Source organism: Sus scrofa, chromosome 2 (genome assembly GCF_000003025.6).
Source record: "Sus scrofa isolate TJ Tabasco breed Duroc chromosome 2, Sscrofa11.1, whole genome shotgun sequence".
In the NCBI taxonomy this organism is placed as follows: domain Eukaryota; kingdom Metazoa; phylum Chordata; class Mammalia; order Artiodactyla; family Suidae; genus Sus; species Sus scrofa.
The window spans coordinates 144552320-144576131 of NC_010444.4; the positions used below are offsets into that span (position 1 = coordinate 144552320).

The 23812-nt window shown below is 49.2% G+C and overlaps 1 protein-coding gene across 14 annotated transcripts in view; it reads left to right on the plus strand.

The window, feature by feature from the left end:
- Nucleotides 1–23812, plus strand: part of ARHGAP26 (Rho GTPase activating protein 26) — a 476857-nt gene that overhangs the window by 251086 nt on the left and 201959 nt on the right. For all 14 annotated transcript variants that reach the window (XR_002342097.1, XM_013987610.2, XM_021085444.1 and 11 more), the window contains exon 12: nucleotides 15381–15417. Coding sequence is in view for 13 of the 14 variants with exons in the window: in XM_013987610.2 (XP_013843064.2) it covers nucleotides 15381–15417 (37 nt within the window). In the remaining variant the exon portion in view is untranslated. The remainder of the gene's footprint in view (nucleotides 1–15380; nucleotides 15418–23812) is intronic.

The window sequence follows — 23812 nt, forward strand, 5'->3', positions numbered from 1 at the left end:
TGGCTCTTTCTGCAGAAGAAGCAAGAGACGCTTGGGTTGGGCACTTTGTGCTTTTGATGCGAACACTAGTCACAATCCTGTTCTTCCCCATCAGCTTTATTTTATTTTACTTTGTTTTTCGAATTTTTTTTTGCTTTTTAGGGCCGCACTTGCAGCGTACGGAGATTCTCAGGCTAGAGGTCGAATTGGAGCTACAGCTGCTGGCCCATGCCACATTCACAGCCACACTAGATCCAAGCCACGTATGCAATCTACATCACAGCTCACGGCAATGCCAGATCCTTAACTCACTGAACGAGGCCCGGGATCGAACCCTCAACCTCATAGTTCCTGGTCAGATGCGTTTCCACTGCGCCACGATGGGCCCGTCAGCTTTAAACCGTATTGTTCCGTGAGCCCATCTGGTCTTTGCTCAGCAGCTTCCCCGCTCTGTCTCCTTTTCCTCTTCAGTCCTTACTCCCTGGTCCTCGAACTTTCTAGGACCTCATTCTTACTGGTCAGCAAGTCGCAACTGAGCAGGTTGCTGGTAAGATATGAGATGCTACCCTTCCATGGTAGTAGGAAACTCTTAAAGGGAATGGAGTCTTGACATGAGTCCTTCGGGCCCAAAGGACTTCATTTGTGAGGGTGGGATGCTAAAAGGCTTAGGCAGGAAGGGAGTCTGAAATTTTGAAGCAGATCTATTTTCCAGCACCTCTGTGGATAGATCAGAAAATTAGGATCAGAGAGAGAGGCTTAGTCAGGGTCACATAAGAAGTCAGTGGCAGGTTGAGACCAGTCTACCCCTTGGCTCCTGGGCCACCTGCCTATTCAGGTTATAGCTTATAGGTAACCATGTGGTTAGCCATGGCCCCTAAAAATGAGTGTTGAGCATATAGACGCACAGGTCTTTACAAAGTTCAGCACACTTACCCCTTGTCCTGGGAGCTGAGTGGGTCGGGGGAATTTTGTTAACAGTGTGAAAATCTCCGAAGGTGGTGTGGATTGATTCCATGTGACAGCTTGTTTGGTGCAGGGGAGAAGGGGAGCAAGGCGGGTTAGGGCTACTTGTTCCTAAACCAGTGAGCTCCAAATCTGGGCTGTGACTCAGCAGCACCTATAAATTATGTGCACAAATGAGGGGAACTAGCGGCATTAACTCAAGATGGCTCATAAACTTAACCATAAAAGCGAAAACTATAAAGCTTCCAGAAGAAAGTACAGGGCCAGATTGTAGCAACCTGGAAGGAGCATTGGTTTCTTAATAGGATACAGAAAGCAATGGCTCTGCCAAAAAAGAAAGAGAAAGTTGATTTCATTAAAATTAAAACCGTGTGCTTATCAAGACACTGCTGAGAAAGTCCATTAGCCTGCCACAGAGGGGAGAGGAGATTTGCAAAACATCCTTCTGATGAAGGACTTAGGTCCGGAATGTAGGGAGAGCTCATAAAACTCAGTAATAAAAAGAATAACTCAAGGAAAAAATGGGCAAAAGACTCAAAGAGACACTTGGCGAAGGAAGACTAAGGTTGTCCAGTAGGCACAAGAAAAAGTGCCCAGCATCATTAGTCATCAGGGAAATGCAGCTGAGAACCGTAGGGAGAGACGTCGGGGTACCCAGAGGGGCTCAGATGAAGACCTACAGCAGCAGGGGTTGCCCAGTGCGTGGGGCACTGAGAACTCTCATACCTTCTTGGTGGGAGAGTAAAATGAACATTTGGGAAAAGAGCATGGCCGTTTCTCATTTCATTACAAATTTTTCAAAACAGCCTGTCCCATAATCCAGCAATTCTAGTCCTAGATATTTACACAAGAGAGATGAAAACACATGTCCCCAAAAAGTTGTACGCACAAACCTTCAGAGCAGCTTTCTTTATGATAGTGAAAGGGGGAGCAGCCTGGGTGTCTGTGACCAGGGGAATCGATACACAGTGATAGAGTCAAATAATGCAATAATATTACTCAGCCATAAAAAGGACCAAAGTTGGGAGTTCCCATGCGGCTCAGCGGAAACGCATCTGACTAGTATCCATGAGGATGCAGATTCGATCCCTGGCCTTGCTCAGTGAGTTCAGGATCCGGTGTTGCCATGAGCTGGGTGTGGTGTAGGTGGCAGCTGTAGCTCTGATTTGATCTCTGGCCTGGGAACTTCCATATGCTGCGAGTGCGGCCCTAAACCCCCCCACCCCCAAAAAAAGAGGACTGAAAGGATTCAGGCTGTAACCTGATGACTCTTGAAAATTTTATGCTGAGTGAGACAGGGCAGCCATGGGGAGTGTGCTCAGAACGAAGCCATTTGTAGGATATTCTAGAACAGGCGAGACCAATGGGAACAAACCAGGATGCAGCAGTGTGTATGCAGTGGAGGGTGCGTGTGTGCGTTTGGGGGTGAGATGCAAAGAGGCTGGGAGAGAACTGTCCAAAGTGACGGAAAAGTCTCTGCCTCGATGGGGGTTCAGGGCACATGCTTGTGTGGACCTGTCACCCCTCACGTAAGAATTGTGCTTTCTTGTAGGTAATCTCACCTTGAAAAGACTGATCAAGAAATACTGAACCATAGCAAATGATACACATACTGAAATCTCTAGATGAGAGGTCCTGACGTCACTGTGCGTCTCACTTGAGAATTTATCACAAACTGAGATGCACTGGCGGGTGATAGGCAGATGCCTAGAGATGTGAGCTATAAGGCAAACGGAACAGTCTGTTCACACCTGCAGCATGGAGGTGATGGATTTAAGGGCGCTCCCTGTCAGTTCTTTCTCTTCTCCTGTATGTTGGAATATTTTTCAGGAGTTCCCAGTGTGGCTCGGCAGGTTAAGAACCTGACAGAGTGTCCATGAGGATGTGCCTTTGATTCCTGACCTCGCTCCGTGGGTTAAGGATCTGGCGTTGCCACAGCTGTGGCATAGGTCGCAGAGGCGACTCAGATCTGGTGCAGATGTGACTGTGGGGTAGGCCTGCGGCTGCACCTCGACCCCTGGTGCTGGGACTTGCCTATGCTACAGGTGTGGCCTTAAGAAGAAAAAAGGAAGGAGGGAAGGAGGGAAAAAAGGAAAGAGGCAGTTTTTTCAACGTGAATGCTGGGTGGAGAGGGTGTCACTGTCGTTGTGGCTGGCCTGATCCCAGTCCCCAGTCGGTCTGCCCGTCTCCCCAGGAGTTGGAAGTGGACCACGCACTGCCTGTGATGGAGCGGTGAGGACCCTGAGAGGGAGGCGGGGTATAGCTTCCTGAAGACGAATGCATGATCCCCGGGGAGCCAAAGACCAAATGTTCCTTTTCCAAGGCCCCAGGCTTACCCTCGACCCCCATCACTGTGCAGGAAATCCTGTGGGGCCTTGATAAACCTCCTGGCTTTCACGCTGCGTGGAGACGAGGAGGGGCTCCACCTGAGAACTTCGAAGCTCTGTCGAACGAAAGAGTGCTGGCATCTGCCCTCCTGCTTGGCAGACCCCCTTCTGTTCCTTGGAGACTGTCGGGAAATACAGAGTTCCCTTGTGTCAGAGAGCAGGGGATCCCGTTGCAACAGCTTGGGGTGAGGACATCCAAGAGTGAATATTTCCCTGGCCCCTTGCTGCCTGTGCATGGGTCGGCATCAGGCTCATTCCTAGATTTAGGATAGAGCGAGCATTCCAGGGAGTCCCGCTTTGAGACGTCCATCTAGAAATGCATACTCTGACCTCGTCGTCGTGTGAGACAGGAAAAAGTCACCTGTGCCTGTGTCGGATAAACTTGCCTCTTGCCTCCCAAAGGGGCATTGTGGGCCTTGATGAGAGCAGCGTAAATGCCACTGAAGTCTTCCGGAGGATGGGACGGAGGCGCTGGACGTTGAGGGGGTGGTTTTTGTGCAGTGACTCACTCTCTGGCTGCCCTTCCCCTCGGGCAGGGCCCTGCTCTGGCAGCAGGACCTCACGTGCTTCTACCTCAGCATCACGTACAGTGGACCCAAGAATTGCTCATTTGCAGTTTTCCAAAGCACAGAAGAACAAGGCTCCTTCTTCTGCTGATGGAGCTGTGTCACTTTTTCCAAAGACATGGAGGTGGGGGGGGCGGGGGGAAGAGGGTGGAGGGGGCAGGGGTGGGAGCCCAGAAAGACCTCCTCTGTTGAAGATGGCCGTTTTTCTGTCTGAGCGCTGGGGAGGGAGTCTCTCCGCTCCCCCAAGGAAACCCTGCGCGGATGGGCTAGTGGGTTCACACCCTTTTGAACGTTACATCAGCTTGAAGCCGGGAAGTGTTACAGCCAGGAGAGTCCTCGCATTATGAGCTGGCACATCTTACAGGCACGTCGGCGCACACGCCCTCTGTGTCACTGCTGTGCGTGTGACATCGGGAGAGCTTGTGGTCCTTTCCATTGCCTTTAAATTTTCCTGAAACACTTGATGGACTTGAACATTACTTAGATTTTTTTTTTTTTAATTCCCCTCTTTGGCGTCCCGTTTCTGTTGACCTTGGCTGTGACTCTGATCTCGGGTTGAAAGCTAGGGAAGTTGCTTCTAGGGGTTTTCAGAATTTCTGAATATGAAATGCAAGGAAGTTGCATAATGTGGCAGAGTTTCCTCTTCTTGTTGCTTGCATGTTACCCAAAATACAGTAGTTCCTTCTAGAAGCTTAAAGGAATTTGGCAGGTCTCACCCTCGGATGGTCTATTGTGGCCTTGAGAGTCAGTGTTACCCTGATTTGAGGTCAACTTTTTTTTTCTTGAAGTCAAACAACAAAGCTTCCTGAATTATAACTATGGCAACAGTGTTTAGGTAACAGGCAAATCAAAGTCCTGTGGGGGCAGGGAGTAGCCACAACAGAGAGTGGTTTTAACTGTGCCATCGCCGTGCTTGGGCTTAATTCACCAGGCCTGGGGACACGTTCAAGTAATCAGCCTACCTGCTTGCTGGGTGTCTGGGGAACCGACCCTGTCCACGCTCCAGGAGGAGCTGTTTCACCTTTTCCCGAATATTCTTTCCGCTTCATTCGAGATGGCTCACGGCAGGGCAGTGAGTGCCAGCAACACTCCAAGTGGGAAGTGTCGCTGTAAGAATGAGCTGCTCGTCGGGGTCATTATGACCCGATTCTGACCCACGGAGGAACGCTCGGACAGAAGCAGGGCATCCTGGGTCTGAAGCCCCCTGTCCCTCAGTCAGGAGCGCCTCCTCAGACTGAGTGTGTACCCAGCAGGTGTAAGAGGCCGGTGGAGCCCCGCGGAAGCGAGACGCGGAACCGGCCGTCGGGGATTGACGTGGAAATTAGAGATCATGGAGAATGAAAAGCTCTATCCTGAAGTATTAAATTCTATAAAGTAGGCTGCAGAGCAGAGAGGGGGTCTGAGGGAGGTTGCAGCCATTAAGTAAGGTGGGAACTCGGGGACGGGGGGGTAAGGAGAGGAAATGACATCTTGGAGAGCTTTCAGACATGCTGAAGCGCTTTTGAAACCTCCTGGGACTCCCACCAAGTACTATCCCTGAGCACTGCTCTCCCCTAAGCAAACAGGAATGTGCCGGAACCTACTGAAGGCGCCCAGTGGCAAAGGCCATACCCCAGGCGCCCAGGGCCCGCAGCACCCTCCGTCTGGCACCCTTGCCTCAGCCAAGCCCCTTTCCCTTTGTTTGGAATCTGTCCAGCTCTGGTACAGGTGAGAGGACAGGCTCCCAACAATGAAGCCTCAAATGAAGCTGAATGTGTCACCCCCGGATGCCCTGGGCCCTTTTCTGGACGAAACAGGACTTTGTTCTGTGTGCGGGAAGGACAGTCTCTGCCTTAGCGGCCTCTGGGGAGCTCTTAGCTGGCGGTTCTTTTTATCCAGCTCAACTCTGCCTTCCTGGGACTCCACCCTGGCTTTGATCTCCTGCAGACTAGCAGGTCTCCCCCTTCGTCCACGTCCACGTGGCAGCCCTTTGAGTCTTTGAAGACCGACATTGCGGTGTCCTGAAGGCTTCTCTTCTCCAGCCGGAGCTGGGGTTTGGGGACACATGCATCGGGCAGGAGCAAAATGTCTGATGGGTGAGAGCAGAGACAGGATCCAGCAAGAGCGGGGAGAAGGCCAGTGTCAAGGTCAAATGAGAGGGCAGACCCTGACCTTGGGCAGTAGGAAGGGACATGGGTGAGAGGGGCAGGTTCCAGATCCACGGCAGTGCTAGAGCAGGTGGATCTTGGCCCCGGGTGGGTATGTGGGGTAGAAGGAAGGGCACACTCAGGGGTGACGTGAATGCGCTTTCTTCCAGCCTCTGCTTTGCCGCTTCTTTTTCTTTGTTCTTCGCTCTAGAGGGCCCTATGAAGCTTAACTAGGCTTTTCTCTCATGAACTTTTTTTTTTTTTTGTATTTGCCACAACTCTTGGCTGCAAGCAATAGGAACACAATCCTTTACAGGGATGGATATTGTTGGTTCATTCATGGGAAGAGCGGGGGTGACACAGACGCATTTAGGTTAAAGGCTTCAACATGCCATCAGAAGCCCCTCTCCCTGCATATCTGGGCTCCACCTTGGCCTGTTTTCAGGCTCTGCCTTTGCGATGGCAGAGTCAGCCACGGAACCTCTAGGCCTGTATCCTACTGTCCTAGCAAGACGGAAAGGCCTCATCCCCTAGTTGTGATAGAAAGTGTTAAAAGCCAGTCTCGTTGACTGCCTTTGGCCTGGGGCGAATCACATGCACCCTAGGATGCAAAGTCGGGATCCCCCAGGCAAACCTGAAGATGGAATTGGGCTCAGCCTCCCCAGCCCAAGCAGCATGGGCTTGGTGGTAGGGTGGCTCCCAAGGAAACAGGAACATGCATGCCGAGCAGAGGGAGTGGGAGCAGGCGTTCCGAGCCCTTGGCTGCCCCCGTGTTACTGAGGCATCATCCGGGAGGCAAATCTTTGACAGCCAGAGGCACAAAGCAGCAGGCTATGCTGGAACGAATGGAACAGAAAGTGTGTTTTTCTGTCCACCTTCATTGTCTTAGTCATGTTGAGCAGCAGGCAATTATTTCTGTTCACCAGCCTGCTGGCGTGATGGCCAGCAAGGCTTCCAGGGCCCCCAGAGACTGGCCAGTTGGCTTTGGGAGCGCAGTCGTCTGGTCACGTGTGCTGGGCCATTTTCCAGGAGATGGCTTTGTGTTGAGGTGCCTCTGTTGCCTGGAGGGGCCGGGGGAGGGTGTTGCTCAGCACCGTGAGCTGCAGTTACCCCTCTCTGGTGACCCATGGACTCTTAGTGACCTCATGGACTCTTAGCATCGCTTGCTGTCCATGGTCAGGTGTAGAGCTCACATTCCATGGTGAAAATACCCCAGAAAGTAAATGGCTGTGTGAGGGATTTTGGTAGCCTCGCGTTAAGCCGGATAAAGTAAATCTGCTTCATTCTGGCTCATGATTGGAGCTGAATTGCGTATTTCCCTTTTTCTCTAAGGTGGAGATTCCTAGAGAACCTGCCGCTTGTTTGGAAGCATGACACACGCTCACCCAGCAATGACACATCCGGCTTCCTTTTTCTGTCTGGCTGATGCTTCAGTGCGTTGTCCTCATTGCTTCATCATGGGGACTTTTAAAGAAAGTTTTCCATCGCTCTTGTTTCCTCTGCTCACAAAATGTCCATCCAAGTTGATGCGTATTGAGTGGCCTGCTCACTTGCAGTTACTAAACCTCTTTGCATGTAATTCTGCAGGGCAAGAACCAGGCCTTCATGTTTGTTCAGGAGTAAGTCACAGGGAAGAGCCATCAGATATATTTTTATTGGTTTCGCTTTCGAAAGACCTCCCTGAGACAGTAAATGCTGTACCGGGAGCCATGGGGTGGGCGAGCCCGAGGACGCATTGCCAGGTGAGAATTAGAAAAGCAGTAGTGGCCACCTGACATTGTTCCCTGGAGGAAGTCGCCTGGGCTGTGGTGATGAGAGGCATGTTTCTAATGCGAGAAGGAGGAACCAATGCACAGCTCCCAAGCTCTGGCCCTTTGAGTTAAGGCGCATCCTTATCTGCTCCAAGCTCTTCAGATTGGTTTTATCCCCACAGGCTTAAGACTCAAACAGTTCATTCTTTTTTTTTTTCTTTTTTCCTTCATTATGGTTTATTATAGGGTACTGAATATAGTTCCCTGTGCTACATAGTAAGTCCTTGTTGTGTCTCTATGTTATACATAATAGTTTGCATCTGCTAATCCCAAACTCCCATTTTATCCCTCCCCCACCCCCTTTCCCCTTTGGTAACCATAATTCTGTTCTCTATGTCTGTGAGTCTGTTTCTGTTTTATAAATAAGTTCCTTTGGATCGTATTTTAAATTCTACATGTAAGTGACAGCATATGGTGTGTTTCTTTCTCTGACTTGCTTCACTTAGTATGATAACCTTGAGGTCCATCTATGTGGCTGCAAATGGCATTGTTTCATTCTTTTTCCTGGCTGAGTAATATTCCATTGTATTTGCATACCATATCCTTATCTATTCCTCTGTTGATGGAAATTTAGGTCACTTCCATATTTTGGCTATTGTAGATAGTGCTGCTGTGAACCCTGAGGTGCGTGTATCTTTTCAAATGATGGTATTCAGTGATAGTATGTCCAGGAGTGGGATTGCTGGATCATACGGCAACTCTCTTTTTAGTTTTTTAAGGAATCTTCATACTGTTTTCCATGGTGGTTGTACCAGTTTACATTCCCACCATTAATGTAGGAGGGTTCCCTTTTCTCCACACGTCTCCAAAATTTATTGTTTAGAGACTTTTTGGTGATGTCCATTCTGACTGGTGAGAGGCTATACCTCATTTTAGTTTTGATTTGCATTTCTCTAATACTTAGCGATACTGAGCATCTTTTAATGTGCCTGTTGGCCATCTGTATGTTTTCTTTGGAGAAATAGCTATTTAGGTCTTCTGCCCAAGACCTAAAGAGACATTTTTATTGGTTTTTTTAAATATTAAGCTGGATGAGCTATTTTGTATATTTTGAAAATTAAGCCCTCCTCAGTTGCAACTGGGAGTTGGAAATATTTTCTCCGGTCTGTAGGTTGTCCTTCTGTTTTGTTTATGGTTTTCTTTGCTATGCAAAAGCGTCTAAGTTTGATTAGGTCCCATTTGTTTATTTTTGTTTTTATTCCTATTGCCTTGGGAGACTGACCTAAGAAAACACAGGCAGGATTTATGTCAGAAAATGTTTTGCCTCTGTTCTCCTCTAGGAGTTTCATGGTGTCATGTCTTGTATCGCCAACAGTTCATTCTTGAAAGCTTTTCTCCCTGTGGCCTGTGGCCCACCATGGAAGAGAGGGAGGGTCTCTTTGATCCAAACATTTGTGTTCATTATTGGTTGGTGTTACACAGGCCAAGGGTGTCTTACTAGTTACTTGTCGAGGGTGTTACTAAAAATCCCTACGTTTGGCCTGTGTGATGGATTGCTGAGTGTTCGAATGGGGCGCTCTGCTCACAGATCTGTCTGCCACACAGTCCTTGGCAACACTGCCACTTCTCCCCGTCTGCGCTCCTAGCTTTGGGAAGGATGGTTTGGGGCGTCCTAAAGTGTCTCAGGCTGGTTGTGGTTTATAAGTTACTGCGGTCCTTGTATTAACTGGGAGTTTGTAGAATTACTGTTGTGTTTAAGTTGGGTGGAAATTCTGTTCTTACATAATGGTTGTACCATTGCCATTTTAATTACCGCGTAGCTGCTTTTGAGTTCTCTGTTCATCGCCAAGGTTTTTGTCCTTTGGGAGGCGGGACTGGGTAGGGACGGGGTGTGAAGTCGTGGCTGAGTACAGACTCTCGTCTAGAAGGCTCTGCCTCTTTGCTGGCTTTGTAACCTCTAGAAAGTTATCGAACCTGCAGGCAGTGGTAGTACCCAGCTGCTTTAGGATGAAAGGAGATAATTCATGTAGATGCTGAGTATGAAGCCTGGCACATCATCAGTGGTGGAAAAGTGATTGTGCTGAGTGGTAACTTGTATATTTAACTGCTGTTTAAAAAACAATCGAGAACCATGGCTCTGCAGTTGACTTCAGGCTGTCTCCTTTCCTTTAGGCCCTTAATTAGTTTCCATTGGTTAAATTACAGTGCTAATGAGGCTCGTGTCTCTGGATCCCTCAAAGCGCACACCCACCTTTAGCCATTTATCTTGTAGGGGATGGGATTGAGGACAAGGAGGAGGGGGAGGGCCGGATGGTGATCAAAGGCCATCCTTACGGAATGCTCTCTGGGCCATGCGTGAAATCTGTAGTCTGTGCTCTGTGTCAGATGTTTTATAGCTGTTATTTAATTTTCCCAACAACCCTAAGAGGCAGGGGCTATTAATATCCCCATTCCACAGGTGGTAAGACTGAGGTTTAGAGATGTGAAGTGGTTGGAATGTGTAACCAATAACTGGCAGATCTGGACTTTGAATGCAAGCAGCAGATAAACACAGACCTGTCAGCCCTGACAGCTGAAAAGAGCAGGTCCTCGTGATGGTGAATCTGTTGTGTCACACGGAGAGGAGGGGACAAAATGACAGCTGATGGTGTAAGCCAGCTCGGGCAGTTCTGTTTTGTGTCTCTGCACACGGGCACGTCAGCGACAGTCAGCTGGGAAGGGTTTAGATAGTCCAGGCTGCTTGGAAGAGGCCTCTGGGGAGTTACAGAGCTTAGGTGTGACTTCAAGTGCAGTTGAAATCGGAGCCACAGCTTTCAGTCAACTTGCCTGTGAACCTGTTTCTTTCTCCGCCACCTTCATTTTGTGCAGATTTTGATCCGAAGGGTGACATAACCACGTGCTCACACAGCCGTGTGTGTCGGAGGGAAGAGCAAGATTGCGTCGTCTAATTAGTGCTTTATTTATGCCTTTAATTTCTGAGTTTAAAGACATTTCCTGCCTGTGCTTTCTTGGTAAGGCCTGGTGGATGGTGATGAAGGCCACCCGCAGAAAAATGCCGGGGACACAGATGACTCCGTTCTCTCCTCATTCTCTCGGGACGTGGAAATTGAATTGGCTCAGCAGTGAACAGAATTGATGGCAGAATCACATCTCAGCGCAGAGCCTATGAAGGCTTCCCTCGCCCTCCTTTGATTGAATTAAATTGTACTCCCATCGTAGCTTCTGGGTGAGGACTCTTGGCATTGCGGTGCCCTGCGGTTTGTATCGGAGACCCACGTTCCTGCCCTGGGGTTTCTCTTGAGGATCCAGCCCTCTGGCTTCAAGAACATGAAGTGTCATGTCTGTGTTGGGTGCCAGCTAGCCGCACGGGTTGGTGGTGAATCCTTGAGGCTGGCAGGAAAAGGCCCTTCCCAGTTTCCTTTTCTCTCTGACTCGCGGCGCCTTCTTTCTTGCCGTGACTCATGTTCCCGAGCTGCCCGCGCCGTCTCGTCACCTTTATCAGCATCGTGTCTTCTGTGTCATGTGGCTAGTGCTTGAGAGCCGGGGTCTGGAGGCAGACTAGAGGAGTTTCTGCCGGATTCTGCCCGATTCCAGCTGCCTACCCTCGGCCAGGGACCCACCCTCTCTAATGCCTTCGTTTTCTCATCTGCACGATGGGAAGAGTTAGGTCAGAGTGAGGACTGAGCAGGATAAGGCATGTAGAGTTCTCAGCATGGCGTCTGACACATGATGAGGCGTCTGTCCTCATTGTTTATATTAATTTATTACTCCTGTTGTAATTATTTCATCATCTCAGATGGACTCTGATAAAATAAAATCAACGTGCGATTTGTGTTCTCAAGAAGCATATGCTGTAGAACAAATACTCGTTAGCATGGGTGTTTCATAAATCCTCAAGTACAGTATTCAGCAGAAACTGCTCCATCGCTGCATTGAAGCACTGTGTAGGAGTTCCCGTTGTGGCTCGGTGGGTTAAGAGCCTGACTGGTATCCAAGAAGATGTGGGTTTGATCCTTGGCCTCGAAGTGCATTTAGGAGCCAGCGTTGACACAAGCTGTGGCATAGATCGCAGATGCAACTCGGATCTCGTGTGACCGTGGCATCGGCTGGCAGCTGCAGGTCTAATTCAAGCCCTCTCTGGGAAGTTCCATGTGCTGCAGGTGCGGCCCTAAAAAGGAACAGAAAAAAGGTTCTGTGTAAAGGCCGGGGGCCGTGAGACTTTCACGAGGCCGGGTCTTCCAGGGCTCTGGCTTAGCAGGATGGATGGACTTGCACTTAAGTTGGGTTGTTGAGATGGTGTGTTGATGGATTCAGTCTTCCTAGGAGCCATCATTGAGTGACTCGTGTCCCACTGAATGGACCCTGGAGAGTTGGGTTTTATCCTTTCAAGATGAAGGCTCTTGAGAGGGGAACTTGAAGGCAGCCCAACCTGAGATGATTCTCTTTATCAGTCCTGAGACAGAAGCCACACCAAAGAGACCTTTTATTTCAGGAAATTGCCTTTGTCTCTGAACCTGACACTAGTGGGCACCTGTGAGACCTTGAGAGGGTTTCCCCAGAACGGACGGACCATTTCGCATGCCCTGTGTTGCTGCCAGAATGAAAGGTATTTACATCTTGGTAGTTGGGTGCATTTGCTGCTGCCTGGAAAAGTAAAAGACAACGGGAACATCCTGTAGTGGCCAAATAGATTGGTACCCCGCCTTCCAGCTCTGTGTCCTCAGACAACCATAGAACCTCTCTGGGCCTCAGGTTCCACTTTTGTAAAATGAGAGAAACACTCGTACCTGACGATACGGTGACTAAAACGATGTGATGATGTTGTGTGTGGTTTGCTAAGTGCTGAGTAAGCGAAGCTGTTCCCACTTAGTGCTGTTCCTGCGCCCCCCCCCCCGGCCGCCGTGATGGGGGGCCGCTCCCAGCCCTGGCGCCTTCCTTGTTGGGCCGTGTAGTCACACAGTCCTGGCAACGCATGGTTTGTTAGCTTCATTTCAAACTCATTCTCTTTGGCTCATTTACCCAAACCAGGCAGAGATTAATGGCCTGGCCTCGGGGGATCAGGTGGCACATGTTCCGGAGCCTTTGGCTCATTGATCATGCCTCTGCCATCTGGGGGATGTCTGGGTGTTCCAGGCCGGGGCCTCCCGAGCCCCAGGAAACATTAAAGGGAAGTAATTTGGTGCAAATCCACCTCCTCCTGAAGGAGAGCTGCAAGCCCTGTATTTTGCTCTTCCTGCTGGATTTTGCCATTTAGGAGAAGCAGGTGTCCCTGGGATAGAGTGTTCAAATTTAATGGGTGCAATGAAGTGAGCAGGAAAAAAATCCTTGCCCCGCTTTGGCCTCTTCCTCTGCGCTTCCCTTCCCTCCCTATCCAGTTTGAGTGCCCGCCACTGACCGTGGACCCCTAGGCCAAAGCCATTACGAGGTTACCCATTTTGCTCTCAGGTCACAAGACCCTGCAAGATGGTACCACTGCCTGTGTCTCTGCCCCATCCACATCCCCACCCTTCTCTGCTGTGAGCCACTGCCACCTGCCTCCCTCCCTCCGAAAGGCCGTGCCCGGTGCCAGGTTCATGGTCTTTTGACCCCTAATCTCTCGAACTTTTGTGCATATAAACTGATGGCTTTTCATTCATCAGACAGTCTGCTTGAAGTACAGAAACCCCTGCTGTCCTCATCTTTCGGACCTTCAGTAAATGGCTGTGTGTGTTTTTTGTTTGTTTGGATGCACCCACAGCATCTGCAAGTTCTCAGGCCAGAGGCTGAATCCGAGCCACAGCTGCCACCTCTGCCACAGCTGCGGCAACGTCGGATCCATAACCTGCTCTCCAGGCCAGGGCTCAAACCGGAGCTGCCACAGAAGCAATGCTGGATCCTTAACCCACTGGGCCACGGTGGGAACTCTGGCGGTGTGCCTTCATAGTCATCTTTAGGACGTGAGTGATAATACTAGAAGGTGATTTATCAAATTAGCTGTTTGATAATTCAGAGGCGTTCTTGGCTGACCCCTTCAATGGGCAGATGGGGCAGTAGAGACCCAGAGAGGTGAGAGACTTAACCCAGAGACACAGGCACTTGGGGGGCCAAGCTGGAGCTCCTGCCCAGCTCTCGACTGGCATCCCAGCCATATTTCCTACCAGGTTCAACTCCCTCTTAGGGTTCTTTTGAGAACCACTTGGCTGCGTTGCTCTAGGGATTAAATAAGCGGTTCCCGGCCAAGAGTGTCCATCACAATCACTTGGAATATCAAGGTTTTTTAAAGTGACCACCAGGGTCACGCTGTGCCTTTTCATACCTACAGAATCATAAGCACCAGAGAAAGATTTGGGCACTATGATTTTTTTTCCCCTAAAGCAGGGGGTTTATCGTCTTCTTTAATAATGCCCACATCTCAGAGGTTGGCAGACTATAGCCCACAGGCCAAATCCAGTTCACCACCTGCTTTCGTGTAGCCACGAGCTAAGCATGGTATTCACAGATGAGCATCTGCAATCAACTTCATAGGAAATACTTTGAACTCTCTTTAAGCTACATGTTACCCACCTTTTATATATAAAAACAAATTCTGTGCTTCTGCTGAGTAGACCTGTGTTTCAAAAAATCATGCACCTTGGAAAAAGATGCTGCAAGTGATTTCGATGGCCCCTCTTGGTTGAGAACTTTTTCCTTTAACACCTGGAGGAAGCAAGCCAAGCGTCTCTGAAAAGAGGGCCATGAAACCCTAAGACTGATCTGCACCTGCTCTGAGAGTTACCCCTGAATTTCGAAACCTACTTTATTTTGAATTTTGTCGAGAAAAATTTGTGGAAGTGTTTCTCCCCTCTTGGTTTAGAAATACCCATATAATATCATCGATTTGTCTTTTGCGTGCCGGCCCACAGAGACAAAAATACTTACCATCTGACGCTTTGTGGGAAAAAGCCGACTCTTCCAGTGTCACTGTCTGGTTTATTTGGGGGCGCTTTCCCTTTTCTGATTTCCATGACTCATTCCAGGGGTGTCTGCTATAGAAGTAATGCATTACCCTTATAGCATTTGAATTCACACAAGAATATAAAATACAAAGCGGTCTGGTCCCATCCCCAGTGTTAACACTTGACAGTTTTTCACGTATCTTTGTCCTGACTTTGCCACATACCAGCTGGGAGCCTTAGTTAACCTCTCGAAGCCTGCAATTCTCCATCTGTAAAACGGTGATCATAACAGCGCCTACCCAACAGAATTGTTGTATAGATAATTTGAGATAATTCATGTGAATTGCTTAGCTCATTGCCTGGCGTGCGCAGTTAATGCTTAATGATTTGTAACATTAATTTTTTTTCTCCTTTTTAGTTTCCATGCATACATAAGTTTGGGTTTTTTTTGAAGGAGGAATATGAGGTTTTTGTTTTAACCATAAAGTTCCAGAGGTGATTCTGATGTGCACACATTAAGAACACCTGAAGTAAATAGCAGGAACTAGGTGTGATGGCATTTACATGTGGGGGCCAGAAGTGGCCTTCTATCCTCAGGCACAAGCTAGGAAAGGGGGAAGGAGTGGTTTTCTCCAGTGGACCTGGAGAGTGGTAGGAAAATGCGCCCAAGTAAACAGGTCTTTCTGTTTTCCAGGTCTACAACTCCAACAGAGACAGTCAGAGCGAAGGCAGTAAGTACGCTGTTCAGATTTGTTTCTACAGCTGGGGGCGGGGGCGGGATTGGGGAAGCTGCTGTTCTGGGGAAGGACCACCAGGAGGTGCTATGGGCCTGTTGGGTCAGCCCCCTTCCCCCAGAGCAGCCTGAGCGGCTTCTGCCAGCCTTACCATGTCAGGGACTCCAGGACTTGCCGTGAGCCTGACCGGCAAGGCCGTGATGACATCTTGCACCCCGTAACCCTTCACGCTGTCCAGAGAATGAGGTACATTAGCTCCGTTAATCCTGTGTCGTCTTAAGAATGTCATTCCAGTCACCACTTAAACGTTGCTTAATCCAATAAGAGCCAGGTCCCCAAGAGCCCTGTCCTGCAGGAAGCCAGAATTGGCTTTGCCTCCTGCGCGGTCTTGCTCAGAGGACTGGAGAGGCAAGAACCGTCTGAGTGATGGCTTGGTACCTACTCCTGGGTTCCCGTTGCCTCTTGGAGAGCTAAGAGCAGAGACAGTGCACACTGATGATATTCCTCTCTGACGGGAGTGACCTGGGCAGCCTCTCGAGCAGGCACAGCTCCCCTGCTTCTGGCTCTGAGCGCTCTGGTTAAGCACGACGTCCAAGGGCACCTGCAACCTTGTAACGATGATGGGGTGAACATGAAACTGGGCTGATGGTCTCCTTGGTGAGCAGGAGAAAAAACAAATTCCTGCCTTGTTGCTACCAGCGTAGGAAGGAAATTGTGTCCCTGTGCCTCAGATTTGCTTTGTAAAATCCACTTGGAGAAAAGTCCAAGATAGCCCTACCCTGAATTGCAGCAGTATCCGGAAGCTCAGTGCCGCTCCATGTGGACCAGAGAAAAGGATGAGCTGTTTATGTCGATGCGAAATCCACTTGGAGACAGACATTTCCCTTCTTTCATGCTTTCCAAAATACAGATGTTACAGAATCTTTATGTAAAATGTTAAGTAATTTGGAAAGGTCGTTATTGGTAGGCCAAGAGGCCTTTCGGAGAAGAAAAACATGTTTCTTTGTTGCTTCTGTTTTTCCCGCACGCATTGAACCAGGGAGAATTTTTCAAGTAAATATTCAAGGAAACAAGTCCTTCCTCCCCCGTTCAGATGGGCCTGTTTCGGAAAGCCCATCTGATACGGGGCTAACTTGACCTAAAATAACAATCGCATAAACAATAGTAATAATAATGAAAGGGCAGAGAACTCTGCAGCGCCACCCGCAGTAAGGTGGGAAGAGTGGAAGAACCAAGGCTTGAAATCAGACCAGTTCTGGAGACCCGGGGACCAGTGGGGAAGGGCCTTCTGGATAATAGAAGCAGGATGAGAAAGCTTTTAAACAGTTTGTCAGTCCTTGCCTCACTTCTCTGAGAGTCCCAGGAAAGAGCGCATCAAAGTGGCCTAGCTTCAGCCCACCTGGGGCAAGACAGCACACCTCGACTGAGGGTTTCGAGAGGACTCAGGAGATGGAATTACAGAAGGGACATCACGGGACCCACCAGGACAAGAGAGGACAGAGGCCCACGCCCTGCCCTGCTCTGGGACACATTTCTATAATAAAGGACCTAGGAACTGGGAGGGGCAGGGACACATCGAAGGAGACCCCCTGCCCAGACCTGAAGCTTGCCTGTAACTTTTTTTTTGCCTTTTCTAGGGCCGCTCCCGCGGCATATGGAGGTTCCCAGGCTAGAGGTCTAATAGGAGCTGTAGCTGCCGACCTACACCAGAGCCACAGCAACGCTGATCCGAGCCGCGTCTGCCACCTACACCACAGCTCACGGCAATGCTGGATCCTTAACCCACTGAGCAAGGCCAGGGATCGAACCTGAAACCTCATGGTTCCTAGTCAGATTCGTTAACCACTGTGCCACGACGGGAACTCCTTGCCTGTAACTTTTGACGTTATGAATCTGCTTCTCCCTCCTTGAGATACATACCGGTAGATTTAAAAGATGACCGTGCTTCTGCTGGTGGGCATGCCAGCTGGTTTTACCATATCGTAATATGTATTAAGTATCTGGGGACTATGTATTAAAAGCCTTTCAAAAGTAAATATCCTTTGACCCAGCAGTTTGTCCTGACGGATAGATGGGAATGCAAAGACATTTCTGTAAAGAAGTTCATTGGCGCATCGGTCACGATAGCAAAGAATCGGAGACAGTCTAAATGGTTAATAAGACACTGATGACAAATAGCAGAGAGCACTATGGACCCTCTAAAAAGAACAGGCGAGATCTTGGTATATTTGCCAAAACGGTGCCCTCCGTATATTGTTCCCTTACGTTTTTAAAACTCAGGTGGTGGAACCATGTGTGGATAAAAATAAATGACTTGCCTTGTCTAGAGACATTGAGAGGCACAGTCCTGGAGACGCTTCCTCGTCAAAGTCTTAATCAGCACAGGGGGTAGATTGCTGGGAGACACCGACCTTCACCTTGAAATATTTCTCTATGCTTTGCATTGTCAACAGCGAGTGTATTTTACAATAATAGCTGTTCATGGATAGCGCTTACCGGCTCCTCACTGTGTTTCAGGGTTTTTATGCACATTAGCTCCTCTGATGCTTTTGCACTGCTCTGCGAGGTGCTTTTGACCTACTTTGTAGATTAGGAAATTGAGATTGGTCAATGCAGGAGATGTGATTTAATCTGAGTTCTGCCTGGCTCTAATTTAACTCTGCTGTTAACCACAGGGATATTCTACCTCCCTAGGAAAAGAACAACACAGAAGGTTCCGTTTGTGGAAACAAGGCGCGTGCAGCATGTGGCTCTTGCCATTGTTATTCACAGGGGACAGAGTTGGCTGCCTTGAGTCTCTACTGATTCTTCAGCTGCTCACCTTTTCATATGGGAAGCGGGAGAGGACAGATGGGTTAAACATACCGGTCACTTTTCCAGGAGTAGTTTAGAAAAATTATTTTTCTAGGGTGCTCTTGTTCTAGAAACTGCTCTGTTCACTGATTTCCAAGCTGGCTACACCAGAGAAGTGCTCCGGTTAGGGTTAGGGTTAGGACTTCTTTTGACATCACACGAGCCTTAGCTTCGTTTCCCCTCTGCTGCCAAGCCCGTTCCCTTTCCAATTCCTGCCGAGGTGACGTGAGTTTCACCGCACCCCACGCAGTGGCGCTCCTCCGCCACAGGTGGCGCTGTTGCCCAGGCTCTGGTGGTTTTGCAGCTGTGTATGAGGCAATTGAAACACTTAAAGGTAAGAAGTCTATAGGATATGAATTTAAACGTGGGATGCTGTGCTGTTACCTTTTAAGAGCCAGATTCCAAATGTTGGGCCTTTTCCTTTCTGGAAAATGGTTTGGTGAGAACTCAAATGCCAGCATTTCACCACAGAACCAGCATATTTTGAAGTGACAGGTAGCAGGAGGGAATTCCTTCGGGGACAGTTCTGAATTTGTTGCTTTTATCTTGAAGTTTCTCTCAGGGCATACAGTGCCTGTGGGATGTCAGGCAGGGCCATAATTAATGGCTGGCAGCTGCTGGTGTTTTCCAAATGGCCCAGTTGCCAAGGAGGGGATGACAGCAGATAAATGCATGCACATTTCTTTGCAGAGACTTTTCTCCCCTTTGCTTTCTTCTCTCTTCTCTTTGGATCTCGGGTCCAGAGAGAGAGAATTAGTCTTGCTCCCTGGCTTGTGGCACGGGATCCTCACAGGCTCCTCCTTAAGTCACTCACTCACTTCTCTTTTAGTTCTTTTCCCAACTCCTATTCCTGTCCTCCCGCAGTCCACCGTTCTATTGTGTACTTTTAACGTGTACTCTTGCCAATTCATGTCTTTCATGTACTTGTGGGGTGTTTTGTTGTTGTTGTTGTTGTTTGTTTGTTTGTTTCATTTTGTTCATGGCTGCACCTGCAGCATATGGAAGTTCCTAGGCTAGGGGTCTGAATCGGAGCTGCAGCTTCCAGCCTACACCACAGCCACAGCCACACCGAATCCAAGCCACATCTGCGACCTACCCCACAGCTCACGGCAATGCCAGCTCCTTAACCCACTGAGCAAGGCCAGGGATTGACCCCACATCCTCACAGACATGGATTCTTAACCCGTGATCCACAACAGGAACTCCTACCTGTGTGGGTTTTTGTTTTTGTTTTTGTTTTGTTTTGTTAATTCTTTGATTATCGTTGATTTACATTATTCTGTCCTACCTGGGGTTTTCTGTCGTGTAAATGGTTGTAGTCCTTGTTGTGTTTCCCTGGAGGTTCTCACAGAGGGGGCATGGGCGCAGATGTCGCTGCGGTATTGTCGGGGTTTACCCTGGAGGAGAGTAGTGTCCGCTTCGTTGGAGGGAAGGTGCTCAGGTCGTGACCTAGAGCCGTCTCTCCGGGGCCTCCAGCCCCACGGGAAGAGTTCCCCCTTCCTGCTAACTCTGGCCATTATCCAACTCTCTCTCTTTTTTTTTTTTTGCCAGTCTAGTAGGTAGAAAAGGATAGCTCATCCTTGTCTTGATTTGTAGTTCTCTGATAATCAGTGAGTTTAAATATCTCTTCATAGGCCTGTTTACTGGGTGTCCGCTTCTATTTTCTGCCTCTTTGTGTCCTTTGCCCATTTTGCTATTGCCTGTTACCTCTTCTTCATTGCCGATTTGTAAAGTTCCTTGTGCTCTAGGATTCATTCCTTGTTAGTTGCAGCTATTTTAAATAGATGTTTCCGTGTTGCCATCTGACAATAGTATATGTGACCTCTTCCTCCCTTGATCATAAAGCCTTTTTAATCTTCGAAAACATTTCCCCGCTGGTTTATGATCGTCGAGCTGTGTTTTAAAGAAGGCCTCTTGGTCTGACCCATGGCACAAAGCTCTGCACCCACATTTTCTTTGGTTGGCTTCATGATTTTTGTCTTTCACAGGTAGGTTTCGAATCCATCTGATACCTACCACCATATATGGTGTTTCATGAAGATTCAGCTTTATTTTTATCCACGTGGAAAGCCGGTTTTCCCAATAACATCTTGGAAACGGCCATTTCTCCCCCTCTGTGACCTGTGATAGCGGCTGTAGTGTGTGCTAGGTTTGCATGTGTGAGCTCCGCCCCTGAGTTCTTTATGCCCTTGGTCTGTCAGTTCTTGTGATCATACCTCTCTAGTTTTAATATGATGACTTTGGGGTGAGTCTTAATATCTGGTCATTGGTTTCCTCTGTTGATTCCCCTTAAGGGTTGACGTAGCTGCTTATGGACCTTTACCCATCTCTATAAAGTAAGTTTGAGACGTGTCTCAAAAACTTCAATTTTTCACGTAGGATTGCACCGAACTGTACAGACTCACCTGTGGAACATGGACACCTGTGGACTCCTCACTCACCTCCTCCAAGGGCTTGGAATGCCCTTCCGTCTCATCACACCTTTATTAGAGTTTTGGTTTTCTGCCGAGAGGCTCTTCTGTGTTCTTGGTTGCGTTAATCCCTAAGTACGCAATTCAAAAACCAGTCTGCTGTTTTTGCCAGTCCTGCAATGGCCTCTTGACCGTGGATTCTGCCCTCAGGAACCTTCCCTAGATTTGTTCCTGGATTGTCAGCAACATACAGTGATGCTGAGTTTTCTCTGGTTGGTCAGATTCTTACCCAGCAGTGGAGCGAAGGCCGAGATGGGAGTTTGGGTAGCGGAGAGGAAGGAAGTCTGCTTTGTTGCTCCCGAAGCTTTTCTACTGAGCAGGCGATCTCTCCTGTGTCAGTCACGGAGACGGCAAAACGATGGTCATTGGTTTTCCCTCTCTTGTTAAAAAGAACAAGGAGTTCTGTTGTGGCGCAATGGTTAACGAATCCGACTCGGAACCATGAGGTTGCGGGTTCGATCCCTGGCCTCGCTCAGTGGGTTAAGGATCTGGCGTTGCTGTGAGCTGTGGTGTAGGGTGCAGATGCAGCTCGGATCCTGCGTTGCTGTGGCTCTGGCGTAGGCTGGTGGCTACAGCTCTGATTCGACCCCTAGCCTGGGAACCTCCATATGCCACGGGAGCAGCTCAAGAAAAGGCAAAAAAGACAAAAAATTAAATTAAATTAAAATTAAGAAATAATAAAAAGAATGAGACTCTGCCTGGGCAGGAACCCCTCCTCTTCCCATCTTACCCTTTGCCACCTTAATGCAGATCTCGAGTCTGTGCGTCCTGTTCCCGGCTTTATGTTTGGCTGCAGGTGTGAGATTTGCTCCCCAAAGGCGTTATGCGAATGGGCGCATTCTCATTTTGAAATGAGTCAGAAGCAGGAGGGGGAGCCAGGAGGGGCCTGTCCTCAGCCCAGGCCGCTCTTGTGCTGTAGTCCCACCTGAGGGCAGCTGGAAACTCGGGACCTTGTTAGAGAGGATACACAGTCCAGCGCTAGAGAGCAGGGGAAAGGCAGGCTTTCTTTGTGACTTTCGCTTTACCAGGTTTGAAGTTTTAAATGATAAACGTCTCTGCCTACTTAGCTCTAAAAAGATTAGCTTGTTTACAGAAAGGCTGCTCTCCCGCTGCTCTGCCAGCTGTGTGGAGGTGGCAGACTGGGCAGAGAGAGGCGATCTAATCTTGGCTTCTCGTGCTTTCCGTAATGGGAGTGTTCGCTCCAGTCATTGGTCAGTCGGGTCATTTCTGAGGACCAAGCTCGAGGTGCCCTAAAGTGGCCTTCTTGGGACTTCCCGCCCCAGCTGGCTCTTCAAAGGGACATCACCCTTTTTTCTGCTTCCCATTCTTGTTGGACGTGTTGCTGTGTGTTCTGACCTCAGCCTTTCACTAGACTTAATTGCCGGAGGCCAGGCTTCATTCAGTTAATACCTCTTGGAATTCTTAAGGACCCGTGGCCCTGGGTGACACGAGCACTGAGGGCCGAGGACACCCACCAGCGCAACATGTGCCTCTGCTTTCTGGAGTAAATTGAGACCCCTGGGAGGTGATAGACAGATGGCCCATCCCGTGCGTGTGGGTGTGTAATCTCTACACTGTCTGTGGATGCACTAGGCTGCAGACAGGTGCCCACAGCCGAGCTGGATGGGTTTCCAGCTGGACTTCCTCAGGTGCCCGCCTCTTTGCTTCCCAGTCAACGTCCCTTCGTCCCTCCCAGTTTGTCTTTAACCCAAGAATCCTTTGCATCCATAGAATGCTCAAGAACCCACCACAGGTGCCCGCTCGTCATTCACACCGGAGGCAGGAAGAAGAGCAGTGACCGGAGAAAGACTTGCAAAGTTGGAACTAGGATCTGGTTATCTGCAGGGTGTAGACGTGAAATGAACCTCATTCCTAAGAGGTTGAACAGCTTGTGTTTTTGCTTATTATAAAAATAATTTGGGAGTTGCCGTCGTGGCACAGTGGAAGCGAATCCGACTAGTGTCCTTGCGGATGTGGGTTTGATCCCTGGCCACACTCAGTGGGTTAAGGATCTGGCATTGCCGTGAGCTGTGGTGTCTGTCACAGACCTGGCTCGGGCCTGGCGTTGCTGTGGCTGTGGTGTAGGCTGGAAGCTACAGCTCCAGTTCGACCCCTAGCCTGGGAACCTCCATCTGCCACCAGTGTGGCCCTTAAAAAAAAAAAAAAAAAATGAACTCACTGTGGAATATTAAGAGAATACAGCAGTGGATTTCAAAAATCCAATAAAACTAAACTGTAATATCATCCCGGAGATATTTCTTCCTTTGCCTTTTTCTCGTGATGTCTCATGTGTATTTTGTCAGTTTGACTTAACTGGCCTTATACTGAATATCCTTGTTGGCATTCTGCTTGTAAAAATTTACATGAAGAGTCCCCTTGTAGCTCAGCAGATGAAGGATCTGGCGTTGTCACTGCTATGGCTCTGGTCACGTCTGTGGCCCAGGTTGGATTGCTGGCTTGGGAACTTCTGCATGCTGCGCGTGTGGCCCACATAAATAAATAATTAATGAAAAGGTACACAGATTTTTCTAGAAGGCGAAAATGGTTTCTAAATGCCATGTGTAATGATGGTTGGGCGTTGTCCTAAGAGTCTATCCTGGTGTGTTGAACCAGCTCCTGTCATTGGTCTCGAATGTCCTTGCCAGACTTTTGCTTTAGGGAGCACCGTCAGGCTGAGCATCCTTGGGTGCCCGTCTTTGACTGAATTGCAGGTCATTTCCCGAGCGTGGGTCCTGCCGGCTGGACCGGGAGAGCCGTGTGGGTGACCCTCCAGGCCCGCCGGCCGTGGGACCGTGGCTCAGAGCTGGGCCTGCAAGCCTCTGTTTCCTTATCTGTAAAGTGGGGATAAATCAGAGCCCCTCCCTGAGAGCCTTGACGTGAGGATTAGAGCCCAGCATGTGGCGGGGGAGCGAACAGGCGCCTCGTTACTGTGCTTCTTACTGTCCTCGTGATCTGGTCACGCCAGCCCCTCCCCTTTCAGGTGTGGAGAGGAGAGAGCTCGCTGGGTTGGCAGGACTGCCTCCGAGGGGACAGGAGAGCAGAAGGCAGCAGCCTGCAACCCCTGCGGT